The following is a 9,913-nucleotide window of genomic DNA, read 5'->3' on the forward strand; positions in this document are numbered from 1 at the left end:
TCTCATTTGACTTATATTTACTGGTTTTGGTTTATGAAAATTTACAGGTTTTATACTTAGTAAGCAGTAACAAATTTTTTTTTTTAAGATTTTATTTGAAACAAAGAGAGATCACAAGTAGGCAGAGAGGTAGGCAGAAAGAGAAGGAAACAGGCTCCCCGCTGAGCAGAGAGCCCGTTGTGGGGCTCTATCCCAGGACCCTGAGATCATGACCGAAGCCGAAGGCAGAGGCTTTAACCCAATGAGCCACCCAGGTGCCCAGCAGTAACACATTTTATAAAAATTATTCTACTATTATAAAATAGGGAAAGTAAATTCCAAGGTGTTACTCTTCTTATACGATTGTGATGGTAGCACGGAAATTAATGTGGCTAGAATGCAGTTTTGTTTGAAAATTATTCAATTTCATAAGTCCACTTAATTTTTTATTTTGGGAGCTAATGTGCAGAGTGGCTGAGAACAAAGTTTTTGCCTGAATCTGAATCCTAACTCATACACATACCATATCCTAACACATACCAGGTATGGGACTTGGGCTAATCAGTCACCTGTGTGACTCCAGTTTATTATTTGTAAATTTGGATATCCTCATTCAGTTTGGAGGATTACTTAAGAGGATTCATATAAAACATGACAGTAGTACCTGACAGTAAAAAGCCATTATTGCTAATCACAAATATTATAGAATTGTTATTGTTATTATTTTTTTTAAAGTAAGCTCTATGCCCAACATGGGGCTTGAACTTAAGACCTCCAAGATCAAGAGTTGCAAGCTCTTCAGACTGAGCCAGCTAGGTACCCGTCTTAGAAGTATCCTTTTTTTTTTTTTTAAAGATTTTATTTTTATTTATTTGACAGGCAGAGATTACAAATAGGCAGAGAGGCAGGCAGAGAGAGAGGAGGAAGCAGGCTCCCCGCTGAGCAGAGAGCCTGATGTGGGGCTCGATCCCAGGACTCCGGGACCATGACCTGAGCCTAAGGCAGAGGCTTCAACCCACTGAGCCACCCAGGCGCCCGTTTTTTTTTTTTTTTTTTTAAGATTTATTTGAGGATGAAAGAGGGCACAAGGAGGGGGGTTCAGAGGGAGAGGGAAAATCTCAAGCAGACCCCATGCTGCGTGCAGAGCCTGATGTGGGGCTTGATCCCACAAGACTGAGATCATGACCTGGATGAAAACTGAGAGTCAGATACTCAGCTGACTGTGCCACCCAGGCATCTGTCTGTTGTTTTAGATAGCATGTCACATAATTAGAAACATTAAGGTTCAGGTGCCCTTTTAAAAAATTACACTGAAAAGAGGGATTATTAAGTATATATAATCTTACTCAAGTGCAAAATAAATTTTCTTTTTTTAAATTTCAGTAACTCTTTGCAGTGTTCACTCTGCCGTCTTAGTTTAACTGAACATGAACACCTCAAAAATCCCATTTTTCCATTCCAATTACCAATCTAAGCTGACTAACACAGTACCTGTCATTACCAACACCTTGCTGGGATACCTTTTAAGGTAGGACAGTTTGCATAGAACTTCAGGTGGGCAGAATGTAAGGGTGAATTTGTATTGAGAATATCCATAGTAGTGATGAATCTACAAATTACCAATACTGCATCAACACCAACTTTTTAATGCAACTTAAACATATTTGTCCTCATCTTGTGTCTTCTGAAAAGCCACTGGAAAGTAAAGCATCAGTTAGGTCATAGCCATACTATTAATTGAGATTGTGTTTCTGCTATCATGCATCTTCCTGCTAAATTTAAATATACTGGGTGGAGATAGCTTTTTATCCTGTTCCGGTATCACACTGCCAAAACAGTTAAATCAGAACAAAAACTATCCAGCAAAGGAATGCATTTCAATGACTTTATTGAAAGGTATAGCCCTTAGTACCAAAACATAATGGTAGTTGGTTAGGCTACCTCTGCCAACTCAAAATTAACACTGATGTAGTCAATTATTGAAATATATCAGCCTTTTGGGAAAATTGAAGTTATCCACAAAACATAGTTCACAAAACTGTAAGATATATTGTGGTTCTTTGGTTTATTTTCTAGTGCACATTTACCCACAACATGATGTCAGAACTGGGTACAGCCATTATGGATGAACTCAGGCTACTTGCTGCACTGAGTAACTGTCTACAACACTTTTAATGCCGTAGATCTCCTTACAGTCACTGAATTAATAGAAAATCTTGAATACTACCTTAACAACTTCATAATTATGAAGATGCCTACTTACATTTTTTTTTTAAAGGTTTTATTTATTTATTTGACAGACAGAGAGAGATCATGAGGCCTACTTACATTTTTAAAGACTTTCTTTTGGCACAGGAGGGGCAATTAGTGAAAGTATATTCTTTTCCTTTAAAAATTCTAAATTAGAAGCAATAGCAGTTTTTATAAAAACAGCCCTCAGTAAAAGTTTCTGGAGTGTTAAATCAGCAAATTTTTGAAGTGAAGTTATTTTGAACTACTCACACAATAAAAACAAATTTTCTTGATGGGATTAGATGGAGGCAGTAGATATGTAATTATTATCATGGATACAAACATTACCTATTTTTTAGAAAAAATCTTAAAGACAACTTAGTATGCCAAAATGACTAGGCCTGTAGTTTTACTTTTATAAAATGCCTTCAAATTTAAGTATAATTCCCACGTATCAATAAAGTTCAATCTCTGGATTATCTATTACTTGCACTACAGGTACCAAGAAACCATTTTCACTGCCTCGAATAGTGACCCTTGTTATGCCTTAAAAGTGCATTTGTGAAATGTTGGTTTTGATGTCTACCTCCTAATTTAGAATTTAATTAGGTTACCACTTTTAATACCATCTAAATACAATATACTGACCCAATATAGAAGGTTGGGTCAATGTTAGAAATGAAGATTCACAGTTCACCTTCCCAGGCTTGTTATTAACATTTCACATTTATGCTCTTAGCTTTGAATTGTATGCCTCACAGATGAATTCAAATTTATTTTAATTCCCCTATAGCTTATTAATTAGGTAGTTTTGCCAAATCTGAGAACATCAATGCTAATCTAGTTGTGATGTTCTGAGGCTTCACAGCTTAAATCCGTTAAAACATTATGGAATCCATAGCTCAGGATTGTGGAGAAAGGCTTCAGAGAAGAGCTTTTTGTTGCCGTAACAATCCTATTTAAACAAACAAAAAATTAAATTATTAGAATTCTATCAAACATAAATATTAAATTTTAAAATGAACTGTTTAATCGAAGATTTAGAGTCATGTCATATGTAGATGTGTTAACATTCAATTTGAATAGGAAAAGGTTAAATCACCACTCAGTTAAATTCACATGGCAAGAATTTATATCCTATGATAGTGATGAGATACTCATTTTTTATGCATATAACTACTTTCCAGTATTCCAAATGCTGTAGCAATGGTATACAAATATAGTGTAGAGATATCTGCAGTTTGCAGATACCCAATATGGAGACTATTTGCCATAAATTACATTAATTGTAACATCCAAGTTCATACTGATTTTGCTCATAAGCTAACAGTCTCAGTTCGTTTATGGTTCAAACTTTTGGTTGTATTGCCCTGCTCAGGCTTGTGTTAACTTTAGATGTGCCATAACTTGAGAATACATACAGCAAAATGATGTAAAATAGTGTCTTAGTGCTTCTTTTAAAATTTAGGTTTTTAAGGAAGATGTAATTTTCTAAGTGGTAATTTAATGAAGTGGCTAATGTACATTTCAAAGGTTGGATAATTCCTTATTCTTAGGTATTGTCTTAGATATAGCAAATGCCCTCAAAATATTAACTGATTAGATCAGTGAAGTCATTTCCCCCCTTGCCTCTTCTAACTCTTATTCTGAAATTAATTCAGATTTTTAATTCTTGAATTATAGAATAAAACTATAGCATTGTAAAATTTGCTTTACATGGAGAGTAACTGTGAACCACATTTACCAATTAAGGGACCATTTCGGGAATTGTTGGAAGGTGGGTTATTCTGTAGTAACTATGCTTCAGTTGCCGTGCAGTACGTCCAGAAACAATCCATTTCAACTTCTGAACATTTGGTTTGGAACACTTGTTAGATGAATATTCAGTTAAACACTTGGATACAAGTTCTTGCCAGAAGGTCAAATCTCTGCCATTTATCTGTACATAGATGAAAAAAACTGTATTAGTCAATAAAAATAAGAGTTCTACATGGGGGGCCTGGGTGGCTCAGGTGGTTAAAGATCCACCTTGATTTCAGCTTAGGCCATGATCCCACGGTCATGGAACTGAGCTCCTGGTCAGGCTCCATGCTCAGTGGGGAGTCAGCTTGAGATTCTCTGTCTCTCCTCTCCCTCTCCCCACCCCCATCCCTGATCTCTCTCTCTCTGTAAAATAAAAAGTCTTATAGTATTTAACCAAAGCAATAAATTGTGGTCTTCTAACATGTGTCTTTCCTTGTTAAAGAAATTTGAGGATAAGCTACTCAAGTTTCATCATTTTACTTAAGGAGATAGTACAAGTGGTTTAGTTTCTTTCACAGCTATTAACACCATTTAGGATATGACCTTGACATACCTTGGAATGTGTCTGAAGACATTCTATTCCTTCTGTTAACTCTACACACTTCTGTGCTTGGATCTCCAGTGCAATGATAGACAATGCCAACACAGAAGGCTAAAAGAGATAAATTCTAAATTAAGTGTTGAATAGAAAATAGGTATAAAAATAGGTTTAGTCTTTATAAAATATTTACCTTTGCTTTAGAAAATATGATCCTGCAGTGGCATGCCTTAAGTTGAGCTTCTAGTCTTTCAAAATTAAGGCTATTCCTCCTTTAAAAAGAAAATGAAAATGAGATTAATTTTATGTAGATGTTACGTGTAGTCAAAAGACAGATGTTTAGAATGACATTGAAATCATTTTAAAATGAAGTTTATGCACACTTATCACAGAAAATAAATTATTTGAGGAATTCCCCTTCCTTCAGGGGAATTAACTTCTTAAAGATACTGTACATGAATTTGAAATAATTTGCTACCCCTCCCCCAAAGTATCATATCATAACTCTCAAGCTTTTTTTTCTTTTCATTTTAATGTACTTCAGCTACTAAAGTTCTTTTTTGATAAATCTGTTAGGTGCTTACTTACTAGGTTCTATGAGTTAAGTAGTCTATAAGTGGAAAATGTAATACAAAAATGTTGAAATGTTCTTTAATCCCAAGAATTAGCCTTCACAGACTTCAAGAATCTGTTGACAACTGAAAGTCTCACTTCTGCGGGACAGTTAAGTGGAATCCAAGGAGCTGCAGCTGTCATTTTATCCCTCCCCCCATTTTACTTATTTTGATTGGAATTATCCCAAGATACTGATTTTATGCAATATCCAGAATACCAGTCTGATTTCCCAATCTCCTTTGGTCAAAACAAAGATTACATACCTTTCAATTGGTAAGTTCTCTTGAATGAGTGAATAGTAGAGTTGCAGAAACTGAAAGGCAGTAGTAGCTTTGACTTTCCAACACACCTTCTCCAATACAATCTTTTCCATTCTCATCAAATCTGAAACCGTGAACCTATACTGGCTTATTCGGATCAAGTCAGTTGCCAATGGGACATTCCTTTCCTCTTCTATTGATTTAACAGCCAAATAGAAGCAGCTCAGCCCAACACACCCAAGGTGCTTGGGCTGTACCTAAAAAGACAGTAAGCCCATGTTTTTAGCTTATTTTAATTAAAAAATAAACAAAAACCACCATAAAGGATAATCAGATCCATTATTATGCAACTGTATCTCTGAGATGTAGTTCTCAATTGTGAAGGACTTAATGAGATCTAATCATAACTTAACTGTAGCCTGTCAATGCTATGTACCCACTTGGAACCAATTTTGGAGAAAGTGGACCAAGTTTCAGTATAATGTTTGACTTCAGCCCGTAAAAAATTCCTTTTTCTTTTTTTTTTTTTTAAAAGATTTCATTTATTTATCAGATAGAGATCACAAGTAGGCGGAGAGGCAGGCAGAGGGTGGGTGGGTGGGTGGGACCAGGCTCCCTGCTGAGCAGAGAGCCTGATGCGGGACTCAATCCCAGGACACTGGGATCATGACCTAAGCTGAAGGCAGAGGTGCCCCAGATATTCTTTTTTTTTTTTCCTTCCTAAATCATTGTAGAACTGTAAGCACTATATTCTCTTTGGACCAAATAAATTAACTTGTCAAAGGTTTACAGAAGGACTGAAACTCCTCACGGCTTATGCACAAAAATTTCTTTCTAGGATGTTGTGTTTCTCCAGACTTTGTAGTAACACATAAAATGTTTTTTAAATACTTTAGAACACACTGTTTATACTCTGCCTGTAAAACTCTATCCATATATTAGGAAATATCCAGATATTTCCTAAATATCTATAATGTGACAGAGTCAAACTTCTATCCATCCTAAATTCCAAGTTAAATGAAACTTTTACCAGTGTTTATATGCTCCTTTTCTTGGAACCTGTTCAGCAACATACTTACTCCGCTTTAGGGGTTTAATTATCTTTCTTATCATGCCTTGCATTGTTTGACAGTTACTGGTACAAATACTATTTTCATATAAGATTGTAATATACCTAAGGGACGGATATATATTATTAATCTGTGCAGCATTTATAGATTCAAAGATAGTGCTTGCACAAGGTGCCTATAAAAGTTTAATTGGTCTGTTGAGAAGTTTCTTGAACCATCCAATTCAACAAATATGGAGTTTCTTCTGTATATGACATATTGTGTCAGGTACTGAGGACTAAAAGAGGAGTTCCATTCCAATTGTCACATCATCTCATTGACTAATGACCATAGGCACAGAGAAGGTAGATGTATTTTTAACAGTTAAGCAAGCTCTGAAAGCTAGCTACATGGATGTCCTGCTTATCCAGGATAGGGGAATAACTACATAAATGCTCCTCTTTCACAAGATATTCTCTTCTCAACTGTATGCCAACGTTTGCTGAAAATGACAAGCTTATGCAAGATCTGAATAGGCCTGAGGCTAAAATAATTAAGAATCTTATATATGTCTGGAGATTAAGAAATATTAAGAAATACACTGTACTGACCCAAGTGGTTCAGAGCATCCAAAAAAAGAAGGAAAAAAACCCACCAAAAACACAAAAGCCTGTAATTCTTAGCCACAATCTAGCAATCTGCCTCTAACACATTTCTTAAACAACAGTAGATAAATGAAAGCATCCAACCTATCAAGATGGATTTTATTTTTTAAATTTTATTATTTTTGGGCTCCTGGGTGGCTCAGTGGATTAAGCTGCTGCTTTCAGCTCAGGTCATGATCTCAGGGTCCTGGGATCGAGTCCGCATCGGGCTTTCTGCTCAGCGGGGAGCCTGCTTCCCTCCCTCTCTCTCTCTGCCTGCCTCTCTGCCTACTTGTGATCTCTATCTGTCCAATAAATAAATAAAATCTTTAAAAAAATTTTTATTATTTTTTAAAGATTTTACTTATTTATTTGAGAGAGAGAGAGAGAGAGAGAGTGAGCATGAGAGCAGAGAAGGTCAGAAGGAGAAGCAGCCTCCCCAGGGAATTGCAAGCCCAATGCAGGGCTCATCCCAGGACTCCGGAACCACGACCTGAGCAGAAGGCAGTCACTTAACCAACTGAGCCACCCAGGCACCCCTCAAAAAGGATTTTAACAACAACAGCCAACTCTCATACTGACAGAGTCTGCAATTATTTGCTATTAGACTATTTTTCAATGTCAGAAGTTAAATCTAATGATGGATTATTCTTGACTATAAGGAAGAGTATTCATCAATGCACAGAATCATCAAAATGTTTTGGCTACTTGGTGAAAATAAAAAACGTCAAGTTTATGAATGTCAGCCCAAAGCTACAGCAATTCCATCTCAAAAACACACTAGGCAAAACTAAGAAATACTCTGTAATGTAGCTTTAAACATACCTTCATTTTGGACAGGAATCTGTCCAGTAAATTCACAGCTAGAGAAAATGTCTCCGTGTCGAAGCCAAAGAACTGAGTTAGACTGAGAAGATCTTTTACTTCAAAGTCCCTTAGCCTTGCAGTCATTCTGAGGCCATTATCGTGTGCAGATTCAATTAGTCTCAAGCCGCAGACCTTTGGCTGACATCTCGACTCCTGTTCCAACAGGGCATTCAGCTGGTGTAGCAGTTTCTGAGAGTCAGTTGTTGTCAGTACCTCTATCATCTATATATAGAACAAGGCCCAGAAAGGAGTGTAAGAAAAGCCTTTCCTGCCTTGTATCATGCTAAGTGCTTTATAACACAAGTCTCCCCTCCCCAATGCCCCTAGTGAATCTAAGTCCTTGTAAAACGCCATTTGTTACAACCCCCACCCCACCCCACCAGTTGGTCACATTCTAAATTGTGAGTTCTTAGAGGACAGGAGCCTTGCCTTAAAAAAGATAAATGCAACGCTTCAGAGATAGTTGTACAGGTCATTCACCGTCAAGAGATAAATGCATATAGATGCTGTAAGATGGGATGCCAAAAACTTTGAAATTAGATGGTACTATGTTCTTCCGCCATATATTCACAACATGAACTACTACTAATGTTAGTTAATTTTACTTCATTCCTATTTCCTCATCTGTAAAGTGGCTATGAGGTTACTACTACTTATCTCATAGCCTTGTATGGAAAAATGAGATCACCTAGATATATAGTGCTTAGCACACAGGTACCTAAGAAACGCTGGACAATAATTTATTTCTACGTCTGTAAAATGAGGTTAACAGTATTTCTCTGAACGGCTGTTAAAATTAAATAACGTGATTCACGTAGAGTTTTGCACAATGCTTGACACACGGCGCCCAGGAATTGTTAACTTTTATTGGTGTCAGGAAAGGAAACTTTAAAGGTGCTCCGGGAACACACGGTGAAGGCGGGAGGCTAATTTGGGTTGCAAAATGTCCCTGGGAGTTTCATTAATGTAAGAGTCGGTATTCCACAGCTACTATGTCCCGGCCACAAGCCAAGGCCCGGATACAAGGATATCTCCCACACCAAGTGAAAGACAGGTAGGAAGGGGATCTTTAAAGCTGCGAGACGAAAGGGGTGGGCAAATAAGGTACCTCTAACTTTATGGGTCCAACTCTTCGGTCCCTGGGCTGGTCCCTGGGACCCGGCAGACCAGACAGTAAGACTCTCCCGAGGTCGGATCTGGCCCCGCCCCTCCAAGCTCCGACTAGCCTGGACTTGTTGCTTACACAGCAACCGGACAGTTAATCGAGAAGAAGAGCGCGGGCCGGACCTATCCCTCACCCCACGCCCCCAACCCTGCTCCCTAGCCGCACCACGAAGTCAACCCGAAGTCCCAGCTCACCTTGACCGCGACTACGGCTCTTCAGCGGTAACCACCCTCCCCGGGCCTGCTCTCACCTCACCCCACGGTATCAGATCCGATAGGCCCACGAGGTGAGGGGACTCGCGGGTAAGAGGGGAGAGGCCCGGGGAGGGGGAGCCGTCCTGAGTGGAGGTCTCCGCAGCGCCGCCCAGACGACACTGCCCACGACAGGGTCAGCTCGGAGGCGAAGGGGCCGCTCCCCAGAGCCTGAGTGATATATTGGAGGGCGGGGCTTTCCCCTGGTGGGAAGGGAAGGGGGGGAATTTTAACCCCTGATTGGTGTATTTCTTTTGATGGATGGCCTCATTGGTCCAAAGAGGGCTGGTCTGGGAGGGAAGAAGTCCAGCCAATCAGCACACACTTCCCATTATCCTGGGACAAATTCTCCGCCCCTTGAAACCACGCCCCCTACCTCTAAGCGTCTCTCATTGGAGAATTTCCCTAAGTGTTTTCAATGAAGAGGAGGTCGAACTAAATGCTGCACGAACCCTGTCCCCGGCTCAGGTCTCTTCTAGCAGCCGGATTGGCCAGAATATCATTCCAGAA

At 38.7% G+C, this 9,913-nt stretch overlaps 1 protein-coding gene across 1 annotated transcript; it reads right to left on the reverse strand.

The window, feature by feature from the left end:
* Positions 1–1,850: 1,850 nt before the first annotated feature.
* On the reverse strand, positions 1,851–9,592 carry CCNG1 (cyclin G1). The gene is made up of 7 exons (XM_004737669.3): positions 9,347–9,592; positions 7,946–8,209; positions 5,431–5,684; positions 4,746–4,824; positions 4,568–4,666; positions 3,956–4,150; positions 1,851–3,166 (listed from the first exon to the last, which is right to left on the reverse strand). The coding sequence occupies exons 2-6, from the start codon at positions 8,207–8,209 to the stop codon at positions 3,959–3,961; spliced, it is 888 nt and encodes a 295-aa protein (XP_004737726.1). The 5' UTR covers positions 9,347–9,592; the 3' UTR covers positions 1,851–3,166; positions 3,956–3,958.
* Between the last annotated feature and the right edge of the window lie 321 nt (positions 9,593–9,913).

The sequence above is a fragment of the Mustela putorius genome, unplaced genomic scaffold (assembly GCF_011764305.1).
Source record: "Mustela putorius furo isolate JIRA1106 unplaced genomic scaffold, ASM1176430v1.1 tig00000145_pilon_pilon_pilon, whole genome shotgun sequence".
NCBI lineage: Eukaryota > Metazoa > Chordata > Mammalia > Carnivora > Mustelidae > Mustela > Mustela putorius.

What these genes read in the sequence shown, in the direction of transcription:
- CCNG1 (XM_004737669.3), bottom strand. Translation starts at nt 8,209, where the DNA reads ATGATAGAGGTACTGACAACAACTGACTCTCAGAAACTGCTACACCAG. An exon ending in GATTCCTGTCCAAAATGAAG is followed by an intron (nt 5,685 to 7,945) that starts GTATGTTTAAAG and finishes CTGTCTTTTTAG; the next exon opens with GTACAGCCCAAGCACCTTGG. An exon ending in TCATATTTTCTAAAGCAAAG is followed by an intron (nt 4,667 to 4,745) that starts GTAAATATTTTA and finishes TATCTCTTTTAG; the next exon opens with CCTTCTGTGTTGGCATTGTC.